Source organism: Vanrija albida (genome assembly GCF_041260175.1).
Source record: "Vanrija albida strain AlHP1 chromosome Unknown contig_4, whole genome shotgun sequence".
NCBI lineage: Eukaryota > Fungi > Basidiomycota > Tremellomycetes > Trichosporonales > Trichosporonaceae > Vanrija > Vanrija albida.
This window is the reverse complement of record NW_027191423.1, coordinates 2,154,430-2,181,569: the sequence shown is the minus strand read 5'-3', so window position 1 is coordinate 2,181,569 and position 27,140 is coordinate 2,154,430. Positions and strand designations below refer to the sequence as shown.

Genomic DNA, 27,140 nt, shown 5'->3' with positions numbered 1-27,140 from the left:
GTGCGGTCCGGGGGTTGTTGGATGTGCCGGGTGGGGGAAGTGGGGGAGTCGGAGTCGGGGTTCAGCCCCGGAATAACGCCGGAGGAGCAGTATCAATGCACATGCATACAATTGTATTGCTAATGAAGTGTGAGGCCCGCGCCTAGATTGTTGCCAGCCTGGTGAGATACGTCTCGATAACGCGCTTGCCGTTACGGAGGTTGAGGAGTCGCATGCGCTCGTTGGCGAGGTGGCCTGCGTCAGAGCTCTGACCGAGCGGGAGGTGGACGCAGGGCGCGCCAAACTCGCGCTCGAGCCACGACATGGTCGGCACTGTGCCGCCCTCGCGGATCTTGAGCGGCTGTACGCCCCAGATGTCGTGCACCGCCGCCTCCAGCTCCTTGAAGTACGGCGAGTCGAGAGACGCGAGCCACCAGCTGGCGGCGTGCGTGACGCTCACCTCGAGGTGGTTGGGCGAGTTGAGCGCCGCGAATGTGTCGTGGCAGAAGGTCGTAAGCCCCTCGATGATGACGTCGAGTTCCTGGTCGGGCACGATGCGCATCGCCACGTCGGCTGACACACGCGACGGGATGACCGTCTTGTTCGCGCCGCCCGAGGCCGTGATGTTCGCGATGGAGAAGGACGGCTGGCGCCACACGCGCATTAGGTCGTCGACCTGGCGGTTCGAGGCCCTCGCCACGTCGTCGAGCAGCTGCAGCTCCTCCTTGGTCTTGCGCCGCACCGAGTCGTAGAACTTGGGCAGCTTGACGCCGTCGGCGTCGGCGATACTGCCCAAGAGACGGACGAGGTCGAACATTGGCTCGGCCACCGCGCCGCCCTCGACACCGTTGTGTGCGTCGTCACCAGCACTCGAGACAGCAATGTTGGTGTACACGACGCCACGCATACCATACACGACACAGGGGTCCTCCTCGTTGATCCACGTCGAGTTGGAAAGGAGTACGACGTCGACGTGGCCGATTAGGTCCTGGGGGGTTGGTTAGTGATTCCAGAGGTTCCAAAGGTGAAGCTTACCTTGTGACGTCGAACAGCGGGCACAAAGCCTCTGCTGCCCGCCTCCTCCTCGCCCTCGATGAGCATGACGACGTCCACATCGAGTTCGCGACGCTGACGCAGTGCGGCGGCGGCGCACGCGACGGCCATAATAGGACCCTTGTTATCGGTGACACCGCGACCGTAGAGGTACCCATTCTTGCCAATCATCTCCCAGGGGTTGGCCTCCCAGTCCTTTTCGCTAGCTGGCTGGACGTCGTAGTGTCCATAGAACAGAACACGCTTTCGAGGTTTGCCAGTCTCCCTGCCCGCAAACGTCGCAAGCACAAGTGGATTCCTGCCCGGGTCTCCTGGCAGGATATCCGATTGCGCGCCGAGCTGGCCCAGAATCTTCTTGAGGAGGTGCGCTCCCTGTCGACACGACTCGCGGTGTTCGTCGTCACTGACCGTCGGAACAGCAACAAGCTTGGACAGCGCGTACAACATGACGTCGGCACCGCCCTCGATGTCAACATCGATTTCCGTGTCGTGACTAGGCTTGACAGGGTCCGAGATGTTCCAGATCTTGACGCCAGAGTCGTTGCCCGCAGTGATGTACTCCCAGCCCTTGCGCTGGCCGGGGACAATGGTCGACGTGAGGACCATGTCCGAGTGCGCCTTGAACACTGCCGTGCAGTCAAACTTGTCGTCGATGCGGAGGACACGACCGTCGGCGGCGCCAGCATACAGGTCACACTGGAGGACAGTCATGGTCATGACATCGGCCTCGTGCGCCTCGATTCTCCGGATGCGCGCGCCGGTTTCGAGGTCCCAAACATCGATCTCGCCACCTTGCAACCCGGCGTAGAGAAGTGAGTCGCGGAAGGCAAGGGACAAGACGGCGCCAGACAGTCCGCTAAACTCGCGCACCAGGTGTAGTCCACCGCCAGGGGCACACTCCCAGATCTTGACGTCGCTGTCGCCGCTTCCGCTCGCTAGCCATTTTGAGCCATCTGGCCGAGGGATGATGGTGAGGGCGTACACGTAGCCGTAATGGGCATAGAACAGGGTCGTGTCGCCATCAATCTCGTACTCGATGACGGTGGGCGACACAGCACCGTTGAGCCGTCCAGCGACGGCAGCTGCAGACACACCGTTTTTGCCAGGGGTGCCGACCGGGTGGCAACCAGGGGTATGCGGAGTGGCCGTGCCACTCTTGACGTCCGGTGGTGGCTTGTCGAAGAACGAGTGTGGCTTGTAACGCCCTGTCCGCTGGCCTGGCGTGCTAGCCGTCGCCGATGGCGAGTCCTTGTCCAGCAGGATAGAAGAGGCAGGCGAGTCGTCACTCGCCAGCACCGCCGCTGACGCCACCAGAGCTGCGCCGCCGGCCGTCGAAGACGACGCGACGCCGACCGTACGAGGGGGGTTTGCAAAGTTGATCCACTCAATCGTCGTGTTTTGCGCGCCGAAGTAGAGCGTACCGCCGTTCCGGTCGTCCCATGCCAGCGAGTAGATGTCGCCAGACGTGTCGTCGCAAGGGTGGATAATGTACAGGGGCTCGAAGGTCGAGGTGCACCAGATCTAAACTGTCAGCAAGGTTTCCCGACGCGTCGCCTCCCGCGCTACACACCCGGACATCACCAGCACTGCTGGTGGACACGAGCCATCCCTTCTCCTTGACTATCAGGAGCGCGAGAACACTCCCAGCGTGTCCGATGAGGCGGAACAGAGGCTGGAAGTTGGTTCTTGAGAAGACGGTGATCTCATTGTCGCGACTCTGGCAGCCGGCGTAGACGTGGTCATCGTCGGCCGCGAGACTGAGGACGCGACCATGGCCCACATTCAACAGGTGTGAGAGGGTCGGGGTGCTGCCAAGTCGATGTCTTGTCAGGGAGTCTGTTGGGACGTGCCCGTTGGCGGCGCCGTTGGCCGGCGGGAGCGCGCAGGGACCAAGAGCGACCATGGGTGGGGGTGGCGAGGGTGAGGGTTGTTTAGGTGTGGGGGAGAGAATGAACCGTTGAATAGGTGTCGAGGGAGTTGTTGTCGGCAGCGAGGTTGGGTCCCAGCCAGGACAAAATCGACACCGGCACCGACGTTTTGAGAGCAACGACAGCGAGAGGGGCGGCGTGTCGAGTCGAAGAGCAACAGGCGCGACCGGTAGTTGAATTAGCATGACGGAATGGCGTATGGCGAGTCGAGCACACCATGCGTGCGAGCAGGCATGTTAAAGGACGAGGAAAAGGACGAGCGAGATGGAAAGGACGCGGACGACGTGTTGAGAATGGGGCAGCCGTTAGCACGGGCTCGTCTCAAAGGATCATGACGAGGGGGGAGGGGTAGGGGAAAGCGGCGCAGTGGTCACACACGCCAATCGAGCGAGGCGGGGCAGCATGGCATGGCCAGCAGGAGGGGCTGGTCACAGCGGACGTCCCGTCGGGCTGCAGCGACGACGCACACTCCACATGCTCCTCGTGACAAGGTCGCGACGACGTCACGGACCCGTGACTGCCAGAGACAGGACAACGCACCTTTACGCATGATTTCAAGAATGGCATGGTCGACAGACGCGGAAGCCTTGAGCTTGGGGTCAAGGCTGGGACGGGGGGCCGGCGCCGGGGAAGGAGCAAGCCTCGCGTGCTCCTCGCCCTCTGCGCCCGTTGCATTGGGAGCGAATATGCGCAGCGGCGTCGATGGTCTGTCGCGCCCTGATGCAGCAGCAGAGGCTCCAGCAGGAGCACTGTTGTTGTGGAGCCGTTGGACGTTTGACGCTGGGACCGATGGCGACATTGTGCGCGATGTTTGCGATGACGGGGGGTTGTGGTCGGTCGCCTGACGTCTGGTCGCGTCCGGATGGGATCTTGTAGCGTCCGCCTGCTTGAATGGGCAGGCGCGCTGGCGTCGAAGCACACTCGCCTTGTTCTAGAAGGTTGGGACGAGGAGGAGGACCGCGGAGGGTGCGAGGTGGGTGTGGGGGTCCAAGTGTCTGTGGTGGTGACGTGCGAGGCAATAGTGACTTGGAATGTTGTATTTGTGAATTGTTTCGGGACGATTACTAGTGCGACCAATTTCGGGTCAATCGTCGATTGTCGATCTTTGGTCACTCGAGCAGTCGTCGATTCTCAACGACAATGAACAACGACAGACACCACGACGGCGACGACAACGACTGACCACGACGAATGGCAGTATCAGCAACAACTCGGCTACTCTCTGCCCTGCCCCTGACATTGTCTGCTCTTCCGAATACTGGTGGGCAACAACACCCAATCAAGCCCGTCAACGAGGTCACGAATGCCGCGTTCTTGGCTACACACCGGTACACAACCCGATCTTGCTCAATGCAACGGACATGTACTTGTACAGTGGCTCCTCTTCACTCTCACACGATCAGCACCACCAAGTGGCTGGCGGCAATGCCGTCGGCTAGTACTTGCGCGCCTCCATGCCCTCAGGGGGACGCACGGGGACCTCGCCTGCAGCGGGCGTCAGTTGGCGTTCGAGCCCCGTTCGAGCCCCGCACACACACACTCACCAGTGCCAACCTGTGACCAGTCGGTCGACAGGCTCGTCCCCCCGCTCTCGGTGTAGCTCTTGATCATGGCGCGGCGCGTATCGGGGTCGGCGTTGGAATAGATGCCTGCAAAGAGCTTCTGGAGCGCCGCGTCGCCTCCGCCGTTCGGGTCCTGCGCGCCCGCCTCCTTCTCGTCGTCCTCGTCGTCCACGACCTTGTCCCAGTTCTTGCGAGCGGCCTTGGGCGCAGGCGCTGGAGCAGGTGGTGCCGAGGTAGCGGCGGCTGGCGCCACCGACCCCGTGCCAACAACGTCGGTCCAGCCTCCTGGCTCGTCCTTTGTGAGCTTGAGCTCGATCTGATGGGTCAGCACCGTTCCAATGCAGACGAACCCACCTTGGTGCCAAGAACCCGCTCCGAGCACTCGCCGGGCACGATCAAGCCGACGAGGGGCCCGAGCTCGAACCGCTTGCCCGTCTCCTCGCCGCTGAGTGGTGGGAGTGACACCTCGACGCGGTTCGTGTAGTAGTCGACCTTTACTTGCTCGCGCGCTGGCGATGTGCCGTAGCCTTTGATGTATAGGCTCACTGTGAGGTCGACGGGCGACTGGTAGAAGTCGTATCTGGGGGTGTGAGTCAAGTTGGGCCACGGCTTAGCTCACCGAGGAAGGGGAATGTCTTGGAGCGTTGCCATGGTCGCTTTAGTTCTCTCGGCTGACAATGTCTAGTTCCAAGAGAGTGTTCCAATGAGCAAATGATGCTTGTCGCCGTCGTTGTCTGTGCCTTCGTCGTCGCGTCGTCGCCCGCCCCCTCGCCCTCCTCTCGTTGCTTCCCCCGCCAGCCTTCGGGTTCCTCAATTGCGTCAACAACTCTTCCTCCACTTTCGTGGGGATGACCGTGGGAAAGTATCTCCACGTGGAAGATTACATAATACACACCCCGCCACGCGACTCAGCGGAACCAAATTGTCTCTGACACACGCGTCCGTCGTGGAGGAGATGGATTGTCAGAGATTGTTCGAACGAGAGAGGTTGCAACCGCGACAGAGTAAAGCAACAACACCTTCCTTCACTCATCTCGCCACGTCCATCTACATCGACAGCGGCACTTTCTAGGCATCAAAAGCGACTCGTCGTAGAGCTCACAACACCGCTGCTTTAACCCCCGCCGCGGCTTTTCCAGCTCCCGAAACCGCACCGTCGACAACTTCGACCAGACACCTCCTTCCCTCCCCTTCTTTTCTACCCCACCGCCTACCCAACGCCACAACCCGCCCAACATGGCTATGCCTGGAGGAATGCCCATGGTGGTTATGAGTGAGTGCTCTCGCGTTGTGCTGTCTACGCGACGCGTCGAGCTGGAGCTGACTTGCAGACACCGGGCCCGAGCGCCAGCAGGGCCGCAAGGCTCAGACTGCCAACATTGTCGCTGCCAAGGTGGGTTCTAACGCGCGAGCTTGCTAACCCATTCAGACCGTTGCCGATGTCATCAGGACATGTCTCGGTCCCAAGGCCATGCTCAAGATGGTCCTTGACCCCATGGGCGGTATCCTGTGAGCTCGCTGTGCCCGGACGTGTCGCTCACACCACAGGCTCACCAACGACGGCCACGCCATTCTTCGTGAGATCGACGTTGCCCACCCCGCTGCCAAGTCGATGATCGAGCTCTCGAGGACGCAGGACGAGGAGGTCGGTGACGGCACTACCTCTGTCATCATCCTTGGTGGGTTGCACGAGGCCGGAAGACAAGCTAACCCTCAGCCGGTGAGATCCTCGCCTACTCGCTCCCCCTCCTCGAGCGTCACATCCACCCCGTGGTCATTATCCGCGCGTTCAAGGCCGCGCTCGACGACGCGCTCGCCACGATCCAGAAGGTCTCGATCCCCGTCGACATCTCGTCTGAAAAGGACATGCTCTCGCTGATCAAGACGTCGATCGGCACCAAGTTTGTCTCGCGCTGGTCGGACCTCATGTGCCGCCTCGCTCTCGACGCTGTTCGCACCGTTGCTGTCACTGCCGAGGCTGAGAACGGCCTCGTCGGCTCCAGCGCCGAGCAGGGCGGCGCCGCGTTCAACATCAAGACGGTCGACATCAAGCGCTACGCCCGTGTTGAGAAGGTCCCCGGTGGCGAGATTGAGGACTCGCGCGTCCTCAAGGGTGTCATGGTCAACAAGGATGTCACCCACCCCAAGATGCGTAGGAGGATTGAGAACCCCCGTATCATCCTCCTCGACTGCCCTCTCGAGTACAAGAAGGGAGAGTCGCAGACCAACATTGAGATTTCCAAGGAGGCCGACTGGAACCGTGTCCTCCAGATTGAGGAGGAGCAGATCAAGGGAATGTGCGACAAGATTATCGAGTTCAAGCCCGACATTGTCTTCACCGAGAAGGGCGTTTCAGACCTTGCTCAGCACTACCTTCTCAAGGCCGACCCGCCTATTACCGCTATCCGCCGTGTGAGGAAATCGGACAACAACCGTATCGCCCGTGCTGTTGGTGCCACCATTGTCAACCGTGTCGACGACCTCCGCGACTCGGATGTCGGCACTGGCGCCGGCATCTTCTACGTCGAGAAGCTCGGTGACGAGTACTTTTCGTTCATCGACGAGTGCAAGTCGCCCAAGGCGTGCACCATCCTCCTCCGTGGTCCCTCCAAGGACATCCTCAACGAGATTGACCGTAACCTTGCCGACGCCATGTCGGTTGCCCGTAACGTCGTCTTCAACCCCATCCTCGCGCCTGGTGGTGGTGCTACCGAGATGGCCATCTCGGTCGCCCTGTCCGAGCGGGCAAAGTCGCTCCCCGGTGTCGCCGGTGCTCCCTACAAGGCGATTGCCGACGCGCTCGAGGTCATTCCCCGCACGCTTGTGCAGAACTGCGGTGGCAACGCCATTCGCACGCTCACCGAGCTCCGTGCTCTGCACGCCGAGGGCAAGAACTACTACGGTGTCGACGGCGACACGGGCAAGGTTGTGGACATGCGCGAGTACGGCCTGCTCGAGTCTGCAAGCGTCAAGATCCAGACGCTCAAGACTGCCATCGAGTCTGCCACCCTTCTGCTCCGCGTCGACGACATTGTGTCTGCCAGGCGACCTGACGAGCACGCCGGTGGTGTCCAGACCATGGGCGAGGGCCAGGCCGAGGACCTCCAGCCCGACGGCGTGCAGATGTAAGGGGCGTAAGGTATAACCGCATCTATTTTACGGAGAGGATAGTAGTAGTCATTGCATGCACACTGTCATGATAGAGCAACGAGTGTGGTGTTGTTGGGGCAGTGGCGTCGAGGCGCCACGTGTAGTTGGCACTGTTGGTGTGGTTGCATGACGCTGGGTGCTGGCTGCTGGGTGTGACGGCATCGGTCAGTCAGTCGATCGATCGGGTCACTCACTCACACTACATCACACCGACTTGACAACCACTCTAGAGCCAAACACACATCTCATCGCAACAAACCACGACGCCGGCAGCATCACAGATGGGAGCCGACGTGCGTGATCGAGACCGCGAGCGTGAGCGCGAGCGCGACCGGCGCGGGGTGCCCGACCCGTCGCTCCTCTTCCCGCCGCGGGGCGACGAGCACCCGCTCTCGCCGTCGAGCTCGAGCAACGCGCCGTACTTTACGCGGCGGCTGTCTTCCGTCTCGCTCAAGGCCGCACCTTCCGCGCCGTCGGCCTCGAGCGACCCCCCGAGCAGGCGGCACGCGTCGACCATCAGCACCGGCTCGCCAGCGCCAGCAGCCGCACCTGCACTGTCGACCTCCTCGCCCGCGACGCCGCGCCAGCGCCGCGCGCACTCGGCCGCCGTCGCGACCCCGCTCGACGCCGACCTGCTCGGCATCGGACCTTCGCGGCGCCGCCCGGCGCTCGGGCGCGCGTCGTCGCGCCCGTCCTCGGCCCTATTTGCTGAGGAGGACGAGACGCCGCGCAAGCCGGCGCGCGAGAGCCCCGCACGCGACAGCCCGGCGCCCGACACCCCGGGCGACTGGGCACAGTACCTCGACTCTCTGGACCGCGACGAGCTGGCCCTGCTCGACACGCGGTGGGAGGACATGACGGACGCCGAGATCGCCGCGTTCCTCGAGCCGTACCACCCGTCGACGGCGAGCGCTCCGCCGCGGGCGAAGAAGGGAAACGGGGATGTCGAACCCCTGTTCCCGCCGTCTCCGCCTGGTGGGGTGGTGCACGACCTCGAGCATCCGCTGCGGGTGCTGAGCCGCGCGGTGCGCGAGCTGCGCGAGGCAGTAACGCGACTCGAGGAGGATAACAAGCGGCTGCGGTTGGATGCCGCGTCGCGGAGAGTGTCGGACGCGTCGGTCGCCAAGACGCCTGAACGCTCGCATGTGGACCAGGTGGGTTGTGGAGGGGGCTGAGCTGACAGTCAGACGTTGCACGACGGCCTCGCCGACGCGTTATCGACTTCGCTCACGTCGCCAATCAAGCGCGCGGGGCTGGTGCTCGAGGAGCCCGCACGGTCCTCGGTGTCCCCGACGCCCTCGATCGCCAGCGTCACGCCGAGCGTGTCCCGCGCCAAGTCTCCCGCGCCATCGCACACGTCGGCGCGCTCGGCGCGGTCCGTGCAGTCGGTCTCTGAGCGGCCGCGCTCGGCGTCGGCGAGCGGGTCAATGTCTGGACAGGGCGGGCACAAGCGCAACTCTGGCTGGGGGAGCATCTGGGGATGGGGCAAGAAGCCCCATCGCAAGGGGAGCATCGCGTCGCTCAGCGGGTCTGTCACGCCCAGCGTGGCCGTCGTCGAGGAGGACGGCGACGACGAGTGGCGGAATGGCGATGGCGGGAGCACGCCGAGTTTCCGGGCTATTTTCCTGGCGACGGTGAGTTGGAGATTGGTGCGGGGCTGACCGTCTAGCGCATTCTCACGCCTGATCCTGGCTCGCTACTAGTCGACTCGGCACGGACCAACGCGTCGCCGAAGATTGCGCGGCTGGCGCACGCGCTGGTCAGCAATGCGCGGGACGGGGGGATCGCGCCGCACGACCCGCCAACGGCGAAGAGGGAGCGGGCGAGGAGCCGCGCGGCGTCGGTGACGAGCCAACAGGCTGCCGCTGCTGCCGTGGAGCCGACTAGTGCGGCGCTTATGGCGACGTCCCTGGGCTCGGCGAGCGCGATTGAGAGACGGGACCCCCACGGCGCCGGGTACTCTGACCAGGCGATCGCGGCGACCGTCGCTGTCGGCCGCACACTGTTATCCCGCGGCAAGGCCGCGATCTCGGGCAAGGTTGAGGAGCCGATGGCGCGCCCGGCCTTAGTCCACCGCGCGACGTCGAGACCGTTCCCCACGACTGCGATGGCGCCGGCGCTGCAGTCGCCTGGGGATCCGAGTGGATTCCCTCTCCACACCGACACGCCGCCGCCGAGCGTCGAGCTCGGCACAATCGTACCGGACGAGGCCAGGCCGCCGACTGTTCTGCTGTCGAGGCAGAACCTCGCCAGCTTCTTCCAGTCGTCCCGGGTAGGCGCGCCGAAGCTTGCCACCGCGACGCGGTTTACCAGCGACCAGCCACCTCTGACCGACCGCTATGGTTTCATTTGTGAGCCGCGGCGACAGGTGGTAGCTAACAGCTCAGATGATATCCAGCACGCGAACATGCTCAAGGACGCGAGCAGAGCGGGTACGCCGGCACCCATCTCGCTCACGGGCCATGTACCAGAGCTGAGCGAGCTGCCCTCGTCCCGGTCCTCCACGCCAGCGGGGCGGGCGACGACACCAGCACCACCTGCCAACGCGTCGAGACTGTCTGCAACGCGCAGCAGCTCGACGTCGTCAAAGTCAGCGTCACTCAAGCCACCGACGGTTCGCTCAGACTCGGCGTCGTCGCACTCGCGCGAGAGCACGCCCGGGTCGCCTAGGAGCCAAACGCCCGAGACAACGCCGAACGGCACCCCAAGGAAGCGAACAACCGCCCTCCAGCGCTCACTCGCACCCGCGCCGTCCAAGCCCACGTCGGCAAAGGACCAGACCACCGTGTCGGTGCGCGGCGCGTCGAGCTTACAGACCGGTGTGTCGTCGTCGGCACTGTCCCACCCGGCTACTCCGATCGCAGAGCCTAGCGCGTCCCGCCTTACCGTGTCGTCGCTGCTCGACCAGCTGACCGACATCCACGACAAGCAGCAGAAGGCGCGTACGGCCGAGTGGGACGCGTTCCTGCGCAAGAAGACACGGGCGAAAATCAGGCCCTCATCTGCCAGCGGGTCCGAGCGGCGCGGGAACGGCGTCCAGGACGTCGGTGTCGGCGCCGCCCTCGCCGCCGTCATCAACATGGGCGGCGGAGCGGGCGGCAAGAACGGCCAGGAAGAGTACCGCGCGTTCCTGCGCCTCGTGCGCAGAGGCATTCCGATCCCGTACCGTGCCGACGTGTGGGCCGAGTGCTCGGGTGCGAGGGACCTGCTCGTCCCAGGGGAATATGCCGAGATCCTCGCGGTGCACAAGGACGATAAGAGCCCCGTGATCGCCGAGATTGAGAAGGACGTGGGACGCACGTTCCCCGGCAACGTCTTCTTCGGCGGCGACGGGCCCGGCGTGGCAAAGCTGCGGCGCGTGCTAACCGCGTACTCGTGGCACAACCCGGCCGTGGGATAGTGAGTGTGCTGCTACGCGTGTCGCTGACGTCCAGCTGCCAGGGCATGAACATGCTCGCGGCGACGCTGCTGCTCACCCACACGGACGAGGAGCAGGCCTTCTGGGTGCTGCACTGCATCATTGAGCGGCTCCTTCCACAGGACTACTACACACCGACGCTGCTCGGCTCGCGGGCCGACCAGCGCGCGCTCGCGGATCTCGTCGCGCAGCACGTGCCGCGCGTGGCTGCGCACCTCGACAAGTTACAGGTCGACCTGGCGTCGGTGACGTTTGGCTGGTTCCTGTCGCTCTTCACCGACTGTCTGCCGGTCGAGACGCTGTTCAGAGTATGGGACGTGTTCTTTGTCGAGGGGCACGACGTGCTGTTCCGCGTCGCGACTGCCATCCTCAAGATCAACGAGACGGACCTGCTCGCGTGCGACAGCGTCGGCGACCTGTTCACGTTTATTTCCGGCATGACGAGCCGGCTGTGGGGCGCCGACAAGCTCATTGCCCTGCAGCACAGCTACAAGTCGGTCATTCGGCATGCGGACATCCAGGCGTTGTACGACAAGGCGGTGGTGGGGTTGCAGCGGGAGTTGGGCGAGGATTAGCGAGGAGCACAAGCCGAGCGCCGCAGGCGCGAGGCGGGGAGGAGAGAGACGGGTGTGGCCGCGGCCACACCCGGCGCGTACGAGTAAGGACACTACATCTACAGCTACGTAGCATACCCAGCATTCAGTGTATATTCATGTTTGTCAAGCCTCGCGCGGGGTTTGGACAGCCCGTAAGCCGTGGGCCCTAGAGTGGGGGCGGGGCCTCGATACGATGCCGGGTGGGTCAATTTCCCATCTGTCCTTTCCCATTTCTGTCTTTCCCATTTTGCGGTATCTCTCCCATCGGCGCGGTGGGTTTCCCATTTCGCTCGGCGGAGGTCGGCGCCGAGGGCATGGCGGGGGGTGTGATGGCGTGCAAAGTGTGTGATGCGAGGGAAGCGAGTCCGAGGTGTTGGAGACGCGCGCCGAAATCTCCAAGGCGCGGCCGAGATTAGGAAAACACAGTGCACAATCTCCAAGAGTGCAGCGCATGCGTCTCCAAGACTCGTGCGCGATCTCCAAGCAAAGCGACGAGCACGAGCTTGGCGCCGGCCCAATCCACGCGCGCCTGCATGCTGCAGCTCGAGCGCCGTGGTTGCAAACGCCTTTGCGGTATCCGACGACTCGTATCCGACCCACCACACCCCACTCCCCCACTCCCCCACCCGACCTTCGGCACCCGGCAACACGAGCTATATAATCCCCCGCCGCGACCATCTCCATCGCACACCCCCAACCCCCTCGCAGCACAATGCCCTCGCCCCAAACCTTCACGCCCAGCCTCATCCCGTACGCCGATAAGCGCGCCCTCGCCGACGAGTTTGTCGGGCGCAAGCTCGACACGCTGCGCACGCCCGCGCTGATTGTCGACCGCGCGGGGTTCGCGCGTAACTGCGAGTTTGTTACCGGCGAGATTAGGGCCAAGGGCCTCGGGTTTAGGGCGCACATCAAGAGTGAGTGGGCCTGTTCGGGGGGAGGGGCGGCGGCGTGGGCCGGGGCGATGGCGAGGTCGGCGGTGTGGTAGGGAGGTCAGCTGGGTGGTGGGGGCGAGTGGGGGAGTCGCCCGCGGCACTCGGCACATCGCGCGGCTCAGATGCCGGACTGCCCTCGGCCTGGCCCCGCAGCGCCGCGCTGTAGTATCATAGGCCGCACCCGCTGCCCGCGCCGCGCCGCGGTGCGCTCGCTCCGCTCGCACATCCACACGCACACGCGCTCACCCACCGCAGCGCACAAGACCGCCGAGGGCGTCCGCCTCCAATGCGCGCCGGGCGTGACCGCCCTCGTCACCTCCACGCTGCCCGAGGTCTGGGGCGTGCTCCAGAGCGGGCTGGTCGAGGAGGGCAAGGTGACTGATGTGAGTTAGGCGGAGTTGCGATATGCGAGAGGCGGGCGTGGGGGGTTGGTGTCGGCGGGCGAGTTGCCGCCGGCGTGTCGCGACTCGCGTCGCGGTGCTGCCCCACCCCGCCCACTCGCTGCGCTCGTGGGCTCGATGACTGACGCCCCAGATCCTCTACTCCCTCCCTGCGGCCGAGGACCGCCTCGAGGACCTCACCGACGCGCAGGAGAAGGCCGGCGACCGCGCCGTCATCCGCGTCATGGTCGACCACGCCGAGCAGGTCGTGGCTCTCGCCCGCGCGCACGCCCGCCTCAACCGCCGGCGCAAGTGGAGCGCGTTTGTCAAGGTCGACGGCGGGGCGCAGCGCGCTGGCGCGCCACCGCGCTCGGCGCAGATGAAGGACCTGATCGAGGCGCTCGTCGCCGCGGCAGACACGGTCGAGATCTTTGGCTTCTACTCTCGTGAGTGGGTGCCCTTGCCGCGCTGACTCTAGACTTTGGTAACTCGTACAAGTCGACCAACCTCGACGAAGCGGGCAAGTACTATGCCGGCGAGATCGAGTGCGTCAACGACGCGGCGACGTACGCGCGCGAGCTGGGCGCCACGGGCGAGTGGACGCTGAGTGTCGGCGCCACGCCGACGGCGCACGCGGCTGCGCTCGGCGCCGCGACCGAGGGCGGGCTGCAGGGCACGCTCGAGGTGCACGCCGGGTGCTACTGCGTCAACGACCTGCAGCAGACGGCGACTGGTCTGGTCAAGGACGCGCGGACGACGGCGCTGACGGTGCTGGGGACCGTCGTGTCAAAGTACGCCGAGCGCGCCGAGGGCATGTGCGATATCGGCGCACTGGCCGTCAGCAAGGACCAGGGCCCGATCCCGGGCTACGGGCGCGTCGTCACGCCCGGCCTCGAGGGCTGGAGCCTGGGCCGCATCTCGCAGGAGCACGGCACGCTCGTCAAGGCCGACGCTGGCGCGCGCGAGCTCGAGATTGGCGAGCGCTTCCGCGTCGTGCCCCAGCACGCGTGTCTTGTCTGCGCCAACTTTCCCTGGTTCTACGTCGTCGACGGCGACGGTGACACGGTCGTGGACGTGTGGGTGCCGTGGCGCGCGTGGTAGCGGTGTTGTAGGGGTGGTGTAGGGTTGATGTAATGGTTGCGGCTTGGACGTGTCCAGCACATACACGACCACTGACATTGCCAAGTACAACGCTACTACAACTGCCTCTGGCACCCTACAGCGAAGTAAACCCGCCGTCGACGACCCACGTCGCGCCGTTTGTAAACGACGCGGCCGTGCTCGAGAGGAAGACGATGACATCGGCAATCTCCTCTGCGGCGCCGGAGCGCCCGGCCGGCGTCTTCTCGGGCTTTGACATGGCCTCGAGCACGGGGCCAACGGCCTCGTTGTTCGTCATCTGCTGTCAGCGATGTCCCGCTGCGGCACTCACCGCCGTGTCGATCCAGCCCGGGGCGATATTGTTTCTGCCATCAGCTGGCCCCCTACACCCCACTCACGTGCGGATGCCCTGCCCCGCGTACTCCGCCGCGGCGGACTTTGCGAGCCCAACAACGGCGTGCTTGCTCGCGACGTAGGACGGCGCGCCGGGGAGCGCGACGGACCCGAGCACGCTGGCGAGGTTGACGATCGAGCCGCGCTGCTGGCGCTTTGGGTCGGCGTTGTCTGTCTCCAACGGATCCTGCTTGAGCATCTGCAGCGTCTGCTCGCGCACGCAGAGGAAGACGCCGGTGATGTTGACGCCCATGACCCTATTCCACTGGGCGTCAGCCGTTTTCTGTGCCAACACCCACGTCCTCGATACTCGTCTGCACGATGGGCGCGACGACGGCGGTCCCGGCCGAGTTTACGCAGTAGTCGAGCCGGCCGAACGCGGCGACGGCGCGCTCGACCGCGCTCTTGACGTCCGCCTCCTGGCTCATGTCGGCCGTGAGGGCCAGCGTCTCGGCGCCCGCGGTCTTGAGCTCGGCGGCGAGCGCCTCGACGCCGGCGGGCACGTAGTCGACGAGCGCGAGCCGCTTGACCCCCTTGGCGAGGAAGGCGCGCGCGGTCGCGCGCCCGATCTGCTGTCAGCTCGGAGGGCGGGGGGAGGGCTTACGCCGGAGCCTGCGCCGGTGATGAAGGCGACGCCGGTGAGCGCGGAGGGGTCGGTGGTCATTGTGTAGGGGTGGGGTCGAGCGTAGAGGGGCTGGCGCGGGGGGGGGGGGGGGGACCAGCTGGCTGACGTGAGGCTACTTATGAGTACTCAATGCCCTCCCCCCCACGGCCTTTGGTCCCAGCGGTTATTCACCACCCGGCGGGCAGCTGCGGCATGCGGCCGTCGGCTGTCTGCGCATTCGCTTCAAGCCGCTGCATCATGTCAAGTAACTTAGACGACGTCACGTGGACCGACGACGCCGCGGTTATCGGTGCAGCCAGCTGGGGCGGGGACCACTCGGGCCGTGTTCGGGTAGATAGGTCTGCCGAGAAGGCGGCGACTCGAGTGAGAGGCCGACGACGTTGGTGTTGGGGTGGGTGAGGTGAGCGCGAGGTGTATGTAGGTATGGGGAAGGACGTAGGGCGGGGCGCCAGCTTGAGCTGTGGGGACGAACGCGGGGCACCTGCCGGGTGACAACATCCATTCTTGCCATGGCTCACTTGTCCTCGACTCGCCGTGTATACTGAGTGCTGCGCACGCATGCAGGCATGCATCTCTCGGACATACGCAAAAGAGGAACCATCGGCCAATGGTATACTCCCCCCGACCCGGCCGGTGGCCTCTGGGCATCCGTAGTGCTTTAAAGATCCCCAGCGGACGAGTCTGAGCCCGACCACAGCGAAGTGATCGAAAGATGAGAGGCCACCCCCACCCTTGTCACCTCGCAGGATCGAACCCGGGCGCGAAACGGCTGCTTTAAATCGCCAAGAAGCACCTTGACGACTCGGCAACCGAGTGAAGCTTGCAAACGGGGTGTCATGCAACTGAAAAGCAGGCGCGTCTGGGCGTCCCTACGTATGCCATCCTCGTCCATCCATCCATCCATCCCTCCCTCCGGCACGGCCCAAGCCAGCAAGCCAACGTCATGCACCCACCAGCCCGTCCTGCAACCACCTCCCCTCCTCATCGACCACCTCGGCCAAGACGACCCCTCGGCCCTTGACAAACCACCGCTGCCGTCACCCCCCGCAACGATGACGTCGGATGTCGATAACAGCTGGTGCTGATATCGTCGTGCAACAAACCCGTTGTCAGCACGCAACACGCACAATGCCCGTTGGCCGACCCGCAGCCGACGACATGCTGCGCCGACGACACATCGCACCATCGCGACCAGATCGTGGGCCGCACGACCTCGACGCGCGACCTCCACGCCAGGACGCGACGCGCGCTCCCCCACGCGACTGATCACACCATCCATCACCATCCACTGTGTCGGTCCTGATGACAAAGATGTCGGCGTCAAGCCTCCCGGTCAACGGAGTGAGGCAGATCAGAGGTACTGAGCGAGAGTATAAAGTGCGATCAATCCGCGACGTGACCATGCATCCCACACCTCCGCCCACCCCAGCTCCCTCACACCCACAATGACCATCGCACCCGTCACCATCTGGGGCCGCCCGCCCTCGACCAACGTCAAGAAGGCCGTCTGGGCGGCCGAGGAGCTCGGCGTCGCGTACAACTTTGAGCTCTCGTCCGGCATCCACGGGCGCAACGACGAGATCCGCGCGGCCGGCAACCCCAACGGCCTGGTGCCGACGCTCGTCGACGGCGACTTTGTGCTGTGGGAGTCGAACGCGATCGTGCGATACCTCGCGCACAAGCACGGCGCCGGCACGCCCTTCTTCCCCGACTCGCCCGAGGCGCGCGCGGCCGCCGACAAGTGGCTCGATTGGAACGGCACGTTCCTCAAGGCCGTGTGGGACGCCTTCTACCTCAACGTCCGCGCAAAGGACCAGTACGACGCGGCCAAGGTCAAGGCCAGCGCCGAGGCCGTCGCAAAGGTCATCACTGAGATCGTCGAGCCCACCCTCAAGAAGCAGAAGTACCTCTCGGGCGACGAGTTCGGCTTTGGCGACATTGCGCTCGGCGCCGCCGCCTACCTGTGGTTCGGTGGCGTTCCCGAGTCAGAGCGCATCGCCCTGCCCGTCTTTGACGAGTGGTACGCGCGGGTCTCAGCCCGCCCAGCCTTCAAAAAGGCCGTCGCAGTTCCCTGGTAATGCAGCCGCTGGACTGTTCATGTAGACACAAGGATATGAAGCAGTATTTCACTAGGTCGCGGCCGCAAGCTCCCTCATTCTGCCCAGATCGGCCTGGCAGTCGAGGGACGCTTCAACGAGGCCTTATCAGCGACCGCCTCCATCCAGCCCGGCAGCTTGCCCTGCTTCAAGTGCATGACCATGTCGAAGTGCTTGAGCTGCTCGGCGACGTCCTCCGTCTCGTCGGCGTACGACGGCGGGGTCGCAGGCGGCGCGTAGCACGCCGCGCCCTTGCTCGTGAGGAACCTGTAATCCGTGCCGACGGGTACGCCCTTGTTATCGCGCGTCCACGGCAGCACCTGCGGCGCGTGCAGCGTCGCCCCGCCAAAGTCGCACCCGTCCAGCCCGTTCGTCTGCACCCGCCCCGCGTGCGCGTTCCAGTTGGGATCGGCCCCCCACTCTGGGACGGCGGTCGCCGTTGGATCCGGCCGCGCGGGGATGAGGGGGCGCCCCAGGCCGAGGGGGAGCTGCTCGTCCAGCGACGTGGGGGCGGGGATCGACTCGGGCGTGGCGTACACCGGCGTCGGGGGAGCCGACGTGTCCGGGGGAGCGACGGAGGCGGCGGGGGTCACATCGGCGGCGGGGGTAGCGTCGGCAGCGGCGGGGGTCACATCGGGAGCGGACACCGCTTCCTGTTCGAAAGCGGGGGCCGGGATGTCGGGGGCCGCGACGTCGGGAGAAGCCCAGTCGGGGAGCGGGTCCGAAGGGGGAGCGGGGGTGTCTGAGGCTGCCTGCCACGAGTCGGCGGGTGGCGCGGGGGCGGGCTCCGACTCTGGTGTGGCACTCGGCTCGGGAGAGGATTCGGGCCATACCTCCGCCCCCAATGCAGCCGCCTGCGCCTGCACAGACTCGACGGACGCGTCTTGAACCGGCTGATCGACAGGCTCGGCGTCCGGCGGGGTGGCTGGGGGCTCAGACCACGCCGGCGGCTCTTCGGGGGAGGGGGTCGCGTTGTCCTCCGCAGGGAGGGACGGGTCGACGGGCACATCAACGGCCCACGCGGCGCCGCTTTCCTCGGGGCTCGGGGTCGCGTCGTCCGCCTGAGGGAGGGACGGGTCGACGGGAACATCGACGGCCCACGCGGCGCCGCTTTCCTCCGGGCTCGGCGTCGCCGGCGTCGGCTCCGCCTCCTCGCGCCGGAGCCATGTCCCCCCGAAAGGCGACTTGGCCAGCGTCTTCGGCGTCGGCTCAGGCGCACCAGGCAGCCCCGCGGGCGGGCGGGTCGGCCGGGCGATGGACGCGGTCAGCGCCCAGCCCGGCGGGGCCATGATCAGCGTCGTGGGCTTGGGCGTGGGCTTGGGCTTCGGGGCGGGGTGCTTGAACTTCCACACGATGTCGTACATGAGGCGCTGGAACGTCCCGAGGGCGGGTGAGCCGAGATCGGGCGAGGGGTTGGTGGTGTCGCTGGGCGGGCCGGCGAGGAACGAGTCGCCGGGAGCGGGGCTGTCGGGGCTGGCGCCCGCGTCGTAGCTGCCGTCGGTAGAGGCCGGGATGTAGTCGCTGGAGCCGCCGTCGGAGCCTTGGGTATCGTAGCTACTGTCGCCAGAGTCCGGGTTGTAGCTGGAGCTGGAGCCACCGTCGGAGCCTTGGCCGCCTGCGTCGCCAGCAAGGTCAGGAGCCGCATCCGAAGCCTCGGTGGCCGGGTCCCAAGTGTCCGTAGTGGGCGCATCGGTCGTCGGCGCATCAGCCTCAGCCGGCGCCGCGTCCCAAGCGTTCCAAGCGTCGTCGGCGACCGGCGCGGCAGCATAGTCACCCGTGCCCGCGTCGCCGGCAGTGTCCGGCACCGCATCGTAGCCCTCGCCCTCGGGCACGGCGTCGCGGACGAAGAAGTCGGCGAGCGGGCCGGCGCGCCACGCCGCGGTCGTGGGCGTGCCGTCGCCCCACGACTTGTCGATGCGCAGCCCCGAGGGCGAGGGGCGCGCGGGCTGCGCGTGCCCGGGGCCGAGGGCGCGGTGGGGGGTCGGGTCGGCAGGGTAGGGGAGGGCCGTGGCGGCCCCGAGGAGGAGGAGGAGGAGGGGGAGGGGAGGGGGGAGCATGTTGGTTGGGGGGGAAGAGGTGCGGAATGTGCGGCTTGTATGCTGTTTCATGCCCGGTGCAGGCGAGTGCTGTGATGCGAGGAGCCTTGTTCGCATCGACAACGACGCCGTCGTCGTCGTTGTTGTCGTGAGTTGTGGTCTGCGAGCCATTGTCAAGGCAAGTGTGTCGACGACAACTGCCACTCTCGCTCGCCACAGTGTTGTTCGCCACAATGGCTCTGGCGAGCGCAGGCACAACCCCTCGCACCGCGGTATTGTCGGCGGCCGCGGCGGCCGCAGCAGGCCCGGCACCCACCGCACAACAATGCATGCAGCTCGTCGTCAGCGGAGCACGGCAGCGCGCACTAAAGCCTCGCCACACCCCCCGCCCACAGCCCCACCGCGTCCTCGGCACAGCCCCAGCAGCTCTGCCACCCCGCGCCCCCATGCCCATAGTTGTACACGACGCTCGCCCCTCCCACGCGCGCACGCGCGACCCGGGCGCCGCCGGCGCGGCTGGGCCGGAACCCCACCGCGTCACGGAGGACAATAGCGCGCAGGGCCTCGCGCCGGCCGTCGGCGCCCGCGTCCCTCGCGTGCGGCGGCACGATGGCGGGGCAGATGTCCATCGCGCGGGTGAGGATGTCGTCTGCTGTCGCCTCCCGCGCGTACGGCGCCCAGTCACCCGCCTCCATCGTACCGCCGAGCACCACCTCGCCCGTGCACCGCGGGATCACGTACGTTCTCGTGCCGCCCTCGCTGCCCCCGAGCGCGCCGACCTGGCGCGTGTGCCCCGAGCGCACCCAGGGCGCGGCGACGACGACGACCTGGCCGCGGGTGGGGGAGAGGGCCGCGGCTTCGGCGGGCTCGACGAGGTGCCGCGCGCCGAGGCCCGCGCAGACGAACACTGCTGATGGGGGCCGGCCGTACAGCGCGAGCAGGGCCGGGTCGGAGGAGAGCGCGGGCAGCGACGTTACGTGCGCGCGGTGCAGCCGCCCGCCGAGGGAGGCCACGCGCCGCTCGAGCGAGGCGAGGTACAGCGCCGGCGCGATGGTCAGGCTCGTGAAGGACACCATGTGGGATATGTTGGCGCACGGCGCGTCGGCGGGGTCGAGCACGCGGAACTGGCGTCAGGTGGCCCTTCGCGCACGACGTACATCGGGATGCTGCTCATACACCTCGAGGTGCGAGCTCGCGCCCTCCCACATCTCGGTCTGCGTGAGCGCCATAAGGCCCGTGCTCTCGCCGACGCGGCGCCACTCGTCGTACAGCACCTCGAATGCTGTTGTCAGCAACGCGCGCGCCCAGACCCACTGCGCATGTCCCACCGGCGCTGGCGCAGGTCCTTGTCGTCGGCAAAGCTGAGATGGTGCGCGCCGGCTATCGTGCTGGCGTAGTGCGCGTCCAGCGCGTCTGAGGGCAGGTGGTCAGCCACGATGTGCACCTCGGCGTCGGGGCGCGCTTCGAGCAGCCGCACGGCTGTCGTCAGGCCGATCACGCCGGCGCCGAGGACTACGATGGGTGGAGGGGGCATCGTGGGCGTTGGGGTGGGAGCTGGTGCTGGAGGGTAGGGCTGGCGGGCTGGCTTAAGTACACGCCGGACACGCTCGCCGTCCCCGGACCTTGGCGATGTGGAGAGAGCGAACGGCGATTGTCGAGCGAGAAACGGCGATGCAGACTGATTATCGCCAACCGTGACGTCAGGCACCGCCGTTATCCGACGACGGCTCGACGACGGCGACGGCAATCTCCACGACTCCCCCATGCCACTCGCCAATGCATATGCCGTCTACATACAACCAAGATGCTCTACCCCGCCTACGCCGCTCCCACCCCCTCCAGTGGCCAGCCCGAAATAATGTCGCGGTACCACTTCCTTCCGCCCTCCCCCGGGCCGGTCTGGTCGTCGCACACGATGCCAATGCCGCTCGCCGGCGCTCTCGTCCCGATCATCTCGACCAGCTCGGTCGCGAGGCCGATCGGAAGCCCCTCGACGGCCGCAATGTCGATAATGCTCATGCCGACCTCTGCGCCGTCGTCGTCGCGCGGGCTCATGCGCTCCACCAGGCGCGCGAGGAGCACGGGCGGCGCATACATCGGCGTGTGGAGCACCATCAGGCCCGAGGGCAGCGTGAGCGACCGGATAGACGGGCTCGTGTGTCCCGGCAGGAAGAAGATGACGTTCATCAGCGTGATGGGCGGGAGCAGCGCGATGCCTCGGGCGCGCATCCACAGGCCCCAGACAGTGTCGAGCGCGATGACCCCGTGCCCAGGCTGAAGCATGAGCCCGTCCCGGTGTATCGTGGATTGTGGCTCGTGGCGAGTCCGGCCCGTCAGGATTCCGCCGAGCTCGTGCGCCAGGCCTCGGAGGTACCCTTGCTCGCTGTCGGCCATGTCCTGCGTGAGAGCTGGCGCACGCAGGCCGAGCTGCACGAGCGACGAGCGGACCAGTGTCGCCTCTTCCTCCGACGCGGCGCCGGCCCCAGCGGCCGACAGCTTTGCGTTGAGGTTCTGCGCCAGCCGTACCTGCTATCAGCTCGAGCCCGCTAGTCCACGCACCATCTCGCCCGCGCGGACCATCAGCACCTCGAGGTCCTTGAACGCGTCCTGCATGCCCTCGTCGTGCGCACGCGCGTCGAGGGAGATCGCCTTCATGATAGCGTCTGGAGTCGGTCAGCTTGGGCCCACACCTCGCACTCACCGATCCCGGCGCCCGGCTTGTCCCCGTTCTCGTCCCCGCTCGCCTGCCGCCGTGGCGGGCCGGCCGCGACGCGCTCCCACACCTTGTCGGACAGCACGCCCTTGAGGCGGCGGTACGCCTCCTTCTCTCCCCCCTTCCGGAAGCTGAGGCGGACAACGTCGTGTTTCTCCGGCCCTGCAGGCGGCTTCGGCTCTTGCCTGTCCACCTTCTTATCACCCCCACTCGCCTTCGGCAGGCCGGTCCCGCAGATCTCGCAGTGCGAAAGGTACTTGTGGTTGAGGAACGTGCAAGCGGGACACGCGACCTGGTCGCTGCTGGCCGCCGGTTCTGGCGGTGGTGCAGGCGACGGTGTGGGGACCGGCTCGGCAGGCGACGCCGCGGCACTGGCCGGCGTGCCCGCGCGCGTCGCCGGCGGGCTCATGCTCCGGCTCGTAGCGTACGCCACGCCGCACAGCTGGCACTTTGTCGCTGGCGGCGGTGCGTTCCCCGGGCCCGGCGGCAGCGGGTTCGGGAACCCGCACACGCCGCACGTCCACGACGCGGCCGCGGGCACCGGCGCAGTCACCGGCGGGGGCAGCGAGCTGCTGCTCGAGATCGAGAGGCTGGCCCTCGACGGTTCGGGCACCGGCGAGCGGCCGAGGAACAGCGTGATCTTGGGCGAGGAGCGCATGAAGCCCATGTAGAACTCTGTCTGGCGGACGGCGCTGAGCGGCGCGTCGAGCGCGCGCGTCTTCGCCCCGCCCTCGGGCACGAGGATGAGCCGGTGCGTCGTGAGGTGGACCGAGAGCGTCTCGTACGCCGGGACCTTGTTGTTGCTAGCGTAAGCAGCTACCAGCGGCACGACCCACCCCTCGTACAGCCCCACGCCGTCCCAGCCGCCGATCCACGCCTCGCCCTCGGCGAGCACCTCGGACACGCCGGCGCCGGGCGGCAGGTCAAACGTGGACCAGTAGTCGGCATTCAGGCCCGCGGGGATGGCTCGGGCCATTGCGTGCGCGCGAGTTGTGCGATGTTGTTGGTTTGTGGGTGGTCTTGTGGACGTGTGTCTAATCGCGCGACATGACGTCGGGCGGCGGGGATTTGCTTCCGTCGACACGGCGTCGGCGTCGGCATCGGCGTCGATGTCGGCTCTCTCTGTCTGTTGCGAGCGGTCATGGCACGCCGCTGAGTCGTACAGCGCAGAGGGATCGATGAGGACAGCAACATGGAGAGCCACCATGCGGTGCTACATGCCAAAGCTTCAAGCCAGGCGGGGCGAACACACCCGCACAGTGCGCTCGGCGACGTAGGTGGCTGCTGTCTTCTGCTGGCGCTGCCGCCCCCGCCTCATCGCCAAGACTGCTGCTGCGCCATGCACCACGCGCCTCACTGGCAGCGGCGCCTCCATCAGCACCTCCCAGCACGGCCCAGTCAGCACCACTAGCCGGCGGGCCTCCGCAACAAGGTCAGCAAGCCGAACCGCCGCCTCCTCCCTCGCCACCTCTCCCAAACTCCAGCCAACTCGCTAAAACCAGCGATGCATCACCAGCCTCAACATTCACACTTGATTTTCACTCTCAGCACAGAATTACTTCTGCTCGGGGTGGGCGGCCTTGAGGAGGTTGTCGGTGTGCTTGTCAACCTCGGCCTGGGCGGCCTTGAGCTTCTCGCGGGCGGCCTTGAGGAGCTCCTTCTCGCGCTCGCGGATGTACTGGTTCTCCTGAGCCTGCTCGCGCTCGCTAGGGCGTGTTAGTGGGTGCGGGCTGGGCTGGGGCTGGGGGGCGGCTTCGCCTCAACGGCCAGCGCCCCCTTCGACTCACCCGAAGCCCTTGGACTGGGCAGTGGCGCCGGCCTGGCGGACGTCAGGGGGCGAGTAGTAGCGGACGCTGGTGGGCTGTTGCATCGGCAAGTTATTAAATGAGAGATGAGCAGTGATGATGACGTCGAGTGGGCGATGGGGAATGGGCCGGCGTGAGACACAGCAGTTAAGCGGGGGGAAAGTCGTCAGCGTGGTGTGCGAGCAGGTCGGCGTGGCCACAGCCCGAGTCCGAGCCAGACTCTGAGCAGCCGCGCACTGGCACGCGGCGTCGCCACGGCGTCATGGAGGCGCGACGTGGTGCGATGCGCCGGTGCATTGCGGCTTGGGGCTCCGAGTCTGGCTCATTCCCGGCTGGCTGTCGCTCGAGACTTACGGCGGCGCGGAGGGCCTGAACGCGGGTGGCGGCGAAGCGGACGAGAGACATTGTTGGTTGTGTTTGAGGGGTTGTTGTTGTTTGATGGAAGAGGAGAGAAATGCGAGTTGCAAGAGTTGCGGCGCAGGGTGGGAGGGGGAGGACGAGGTGCTCGCTGGGTGATCCAACCAGGAGTCGCCGTCATTGCCAGCGGCTCGCTGGGCGGAAGGATCCGGCAGCTGGCTGCCTGGCAGACGGAATCAAATACATACGTCGATGACGTAACAGGCATCTCGTTCCTATCACTCTATATGCAATGTCTGTGCTCTTCAACCCCCGACAGACTCCATCGTCTCGTAAAAGTCAGCAATGTAGACGCTCAAGCAGTGCCCCGACTCACGAATGGACTCGCCACAGCCCCATCAAGAACAGCCAACTCATCCGCCCTGAATCCCAGATGAGGGACAATCCACAATCGCACAGGCACCAACAGCATGATGATCACCGGGAACCCTACCGCGGCGATCGTCTGGGTAATGGCGAATGTGGCGCCAAAGCCGACAAGTTCAATCAAAGTGAACAGGACGATCCGCGACTTGCGGACCTTGTTCAGTGGGTCTGATGGCGACCGGGCCTGCGGATCGCGAATGAGGTAGAGCATCTTCTGCGTCACGCCCGAGGTCAGGAGGGCGTCGGTGCCCATATACCACTGACGCGTCAGCGCCAGTCTTCCGCGCGCAGACTTACAAAGAGACCAGCCATGACGCCCTTCGGAATTAAACCCAAGACGTGCTCAAACGGCTTGGTCATGAGGACCAGGCAGAGACAGCCTTGGGCGAGATTGGATACCCGTTGTTCCACAACCGCCACAGGAACCTCGCGCTCATGGCCCGGTGAATCCACCAAACTATGGCGCCGCTGCCTCTCACCACGAGACCCCTCGCTCATGCGTGACGCGCGGCGGGTCAGGTTGGACTCGGAGAGGCCCCGAGATCTGCTCGGCCCCACAGCCCGCCCATCCTCCATGTCGGAGAGTGCATGTTCGTCCACGTCGGCCTCCTTGCTGTCATATCCCATGACGACAAGCGACGCCGTATGCAGTGGCGCCTGAGGGATGAGACCATTGGGCGCAGGCACACCCAACAGTCCAGCGATGAAGGTTGTGACTCCCAGCAGGAAAAAGTCCCAGTGAAACGCAGCGGGTTTGCGGAGAGGGAACTCTGACCCTTGGGCAATGAGAGCCTGGCATCAGGCAGTGCTCAAGCTTGCCCTACTCACCGAGACGTTGGCATCAAAATAAAAGAGGATGAAGAGAATGATGCCGAACGGGAGCGCCAACCCCACGTACTTGCCGTCAAGATGCCAGAATCGGACCAACCACGGTCGGTCGTTTGCAGCTTGGAACGACGCATTGGTTGTGGGCAGAGTCATTGTCGCTTCGTTGACGTAGGGGTTGAAGCGACCCCAGTATGCCAGCCCTGTGGCAGCAACAATGGTAATGGGCATACCATAGTCGGAGCAGAAGCGGCGAAAGTGCTTATTGATGTAGCCTGACCCGGCGAGGGCGGTAAAATAGTGCGGCACTGCCAGTGTAACCAGCGCGAGGCTGAGGAGTTGGTTAAGAACAAGATGGCCAACTCACATTAATCCCAAGAAAGCGGCCGGGGTAGACGACTGGTGGAACTGCCTCGTCACTGTCTGAATTCCGTACTGGACATAGACAGCTGCGACATAGAACCCAAACGTGTCGCACGAGAAACGAGTGACAAACTTCAACCCCTTCACCACTGCGAGCTCAGCAAGAGTGCGATCTACAAAGCTTACCGTTCATCGCAGCCGCAACCCAATGCAGAATGGCACCCCACAAATAGACCCATCCCATGAAGTGGAGATAGTTGAAGTCATCGCGTCCCTCGAAGATGTCATAGATGGTCTTGTTGAAGACGGTGATGGGACCGGTCACGCCGGAAATGAGCAGCGGTTGGCCGCCAAGGAAGGAAGCGACGAATGCAGCCATAAACTGGGGCGTGTGAGCTGGTATCATTGCGCACCACTGACTGATGACAACAGGACCTCCTGCACGCCGTATTGGTGCGTGTTCTCAATCAGGTCGAGGGAGAAGGCAAGCCCGGGAAGGACCTGGTGGTAAGCATATCGCCCATCTGATACCACCTACATTAGCAAAGAAGATGAACTGGCGGTGTCAGTCAAGCTCCAAACGCCTCTCTCACCCATGTCGAAGGGATGACTCGGTAGTTCCAAGCGTCAGTCCAGTCCGAGGCATACCAGGGTATTCTGGCTCGAATGTCGCGAGCCATGCCATAGAATGGCACCCAGCTGGACACCTTCATTCGGGGGTTATGACCATGGGATTCCTGCCGTTCCAGCGAGATCCCGGTCGTCGGCTCGTACCCCTTGTGCTGGGCCTCTGGCAGACCGTCTTCCTTGGTGGGGAGGAAGGCGGGTGAGGATGTCGACGGGCTGTCCCCTGGGCGAGAGTTTGACGCCATGGCTCCAGAGGTCGACAGTCTATGTCTCTGAGAGCTTGATGGAGACGTAGAGACGCGGCGGGTACTCATCCTTCCCTACTTCAACTGCGAGCGGGGTGCCACCCGCTTCCGAGCCGATGGTGGAGGAAGGGTGAAATTAGACCGACTGCTTCGGTTTCCGCGGTATTGAACGTGTCGGATTGTCTCGTACGTTATAGACCTTGTACCAGACACGGTGAGGCCACGTCGAAAGGTGTGATAGATGTTGTCACAACCGTTGTTGTCGCTGCGGTAATTGAGTAGGTCAATAATACGGAGCCGAGGACAAGCCGCAAGCCGAAGTCACCGACTCCAGAAGTGGAGGTTTAATATGGGGGCAGTAAATAGAGTATGAGCCTGTGGTTGTAAAATGAAATTGATTCCGTCGTCCATGGCTGGCAGAGTGGTCGCCGCCTGCCTACCAATTGTGCGTCCTTTTTTTCCTTTCGTCGCGCTCACGACATTTGCAGCTTGTCGTCGGCCGGCCTCTAGCATCCGCCGCTCCTGCCTGC

The 27,140-nt window shown here is 65.1% G+C and overlaps 12 protein-coding genes across 12 annotated transcripts; 4 read left to right on the top strand and 8 right to left on the bottom strand.

Annotated features, from left to right (window-relative positions):
• Positions 1-142: 142 nt before the first annotated feature.
• Positions 143-3,759, bottom strand: Q8F55_005583 (uncharacterized protein; the record flags this gene model as incomplete). Its single annotated transcript, XM_069354072.1, has 4 exons — positions 143-967; positions 1,015-2,553; positions 2,603-2,868; positions 3,501-3,759. 4 exons carry the CDS (start codon positions 3,757-3,759, stop codon positions 143-145), a joined length of 2,889 nt encoding a protein of 962 aa, XP_069208714.1.
• A 636-nt stretch (positions 3,760-4,395) lies between these two features.
• Positions 4,396-5,173, bottom strand: Q8F55_005582 (uncharacterized protein; the record flags this gene model as incomplete). The annotated part of the gene is made up of 4 exons (XM_069354071.1): positions 4,396-4,445; positions 4,505-4,838; positions 4,877-5,102; positions 5,142-5,173. 4 exons carry the CDS (start codon positions 5,171-5,173, stop codon positions 4,396-4,398), a joined length of 642 nt encoding a protein of 213 aa, XP_069208713.1.
• A 585-nt stretch (positions 5,174-5,758) lies between these two features.
• CCT3 (T-complex protein 1 subunit gamma) lies at positions 5,759-7,651 on the top strand (the record flags this gene model as incomplete). Its single annotated transcript, XM_069354070.1, has 5 exons — positions 5,759-5,795; positions 5,854-5,915; positions 5,952-6,031; positions 6,071-6,201; positions 6,240-7,651. The coding sequence occupies 5 exons, from the start codon at positions 5,759-5,761 to the stop codon at positions 7,649-7,651; spliced, it is 1,722 nt and encodes a 573-aa protein (XP_069208712.1).
• A 302-nt stretch (positions 7,652-7,953) lies between these two features.
• Positions 7,954-11,665, top strand: Q8F55_005580 (uncharacterized protein; the record flags this gene model as incomplete). The annotated part of the gene is made up of 5 exons (XM_069354069.1): positions 7,954-8,826; positions 8,860-9,306; positions 9,342-10,023; positions 10,060-11,071; positions 11,107-11,665. The coding sequence occupies 5 exons, from the start codon at positions 7,954-7,956 to the stop codon at positions 11,663-11,665; spliced, it is 3,573 nt and encodes a 1,190-aa protein (XP_069208711.1).
• Positions 11,666-12,398: 733 nt separating this feature from the next.
• On the top strand, positions 12,399-14,099 carry Q8F55_005579 (uncharacterized protein; the record flags this gene model as incomplete). Its single annotated transcript, XM_069354068.1, has 4 exons — positions 12,399-12,600; positions 12,874-13,001; positions 13,153-13,444; positions 13,477-14,099. 4 exons carry the CDS (start codon positions 12,399-12,401, stop codon positions 14,097-14,099), a joined length of 1,245 nt encoding a protein of 414 aa, XP_069208710.1.
• A 115-nt stretch (positions 14,100-14,214) lies between these two features.
• Positions 14,215-15,156, bottom strand: Q8F55_005578 (uncharacterized protein; the record flags this gene model as incomplete). Its single annotated transcript, XM_069354067.1, has 5 exons — positions 14,215-14,397; positions 14,431-14,464; positions 14,498-14,757; positions 14,792-15,061; positions 15,097-15,156. The coding sequence occupies 5 exons, from the start codon at positions 15,154-15,156 to the stop codon at positions 14,215-14,217; spliced, it is 807 nt and encodes a 268-aa protein (XP_069208709.1).
• A 1,406-nt stretch (positions 15,157-16,562) lies between these two features.
• Positions 16,563-17,195, top strand: Q8F55_005577 (uncharacterized protein; the record flags this gene model as incomplete). The annotated part of the gene is made up of 1 exon (XM_069354066.1): positions 16,563-17,195. The coding sequence occupies one exon, from the start codon at positions 16,563-16,565 to the stop codon at positions 17,193-17,195; it is 633 nt and encodes a 210-aa protein (XP_069208708.1).
• A 74-nt stretch (positions 17,196-17,269) lies between these two features.
• Q8F55_005576 (uncharacterized protein) lies at positions 17,270-19,270 on the bottom strand (the record flags this gene model as incomplete). Its single annotated transcript, XM_069354065.1, has 1 exon — positions 17,270-19,270. One exon carries the CDS (start codon positions 19,268-19,270, stop codon positions 17,270-17,272), a length of 2,001 nt encoding a protein of 666 aa, XP_069208707.1.
• Positions 19,271-19,614: 344 nt separating this feature from the next.
• Q8F55_005575 (uncharacterized protein) lies at positions 19,615-20,783 on the bottom strand (the record flags this gene model as incomplete). Its single annotated transcript, XM_069354064.1, has 3 exons — positions 19,615-20,373; positions 20,407-20,531; positions 20,564-20,783. 3 exons carry the CDS (start codon positions 20,781-20,783, stop codon positions 19,615-19,617), a joined length of 1,104 nt encoding a protein of 367 aa, XP_069208706.1.
• A 284-nt stretch (positions 20,784-21,067) lies between these two features.
• Positions 21,068-22,938, bottom strand: VPS36 (Vacuolar protein-sorting-associated protein 36; the record flags this gene model as incomplete). The annotated part of the gene is made up of 3 exons (XM_069354063.1): positions 21,068-21,760; positions 21,809-21,912; positions 21,951-22,938. 3 exons carry the CDS (start codon positions 22,936-22,938, stop codon positions 21,068-21,070), a joined length of 1,785 nt encoding a protein of 594 aa, XP_069208705.1.
• A 579-nt stretch (positions 22,939-23,517) lies between these two features.
• On the bottom strand, positions 23,518-24,172 carry Q8F55_005573 (uncharacterized protein; the record flags this gene model as incomplete). Its single annotated transcript, XM_069354062.1, has 3 exons — positions 23,518-23,668; positions 23,750-23,823; positions 24,122-24,172. The coding sequence occupies 3 exons, from the start codon at positions 24,170-24,172 to the stop codon at positions 23,518-23,520; spliced, it is 276 nt and encodes a 91-aa protein (XP_069208704.1).
• Positions 24,173-24,429: 257 nt separating this feature from the next.
• On the bottom strand, positions 24,430-26,610 carry Q8F55_005572 (uncharacterized protein; the record flags this gene model as incomplete). The annotated part of the gene is made up of 8 exons (XM_069354061.1): positions 24,430-24,453; positions 24,501-24,809; positions 25,379-25,706; positions 25,743-25,887; positions 25,925-26,120; positions 26,159-26,239; positions 26,277-26,294; positions 26,332-26,610. 8 exons carry the CDS (start codon positions 26,608-26,610, stop codon positions 24,430-24,432), a joined length of 1,380 nt encoding a protein of 459 aa, XP_069208703.1.
• Positions 26,611-27,140: the final 530 nt, after the last annotated feature.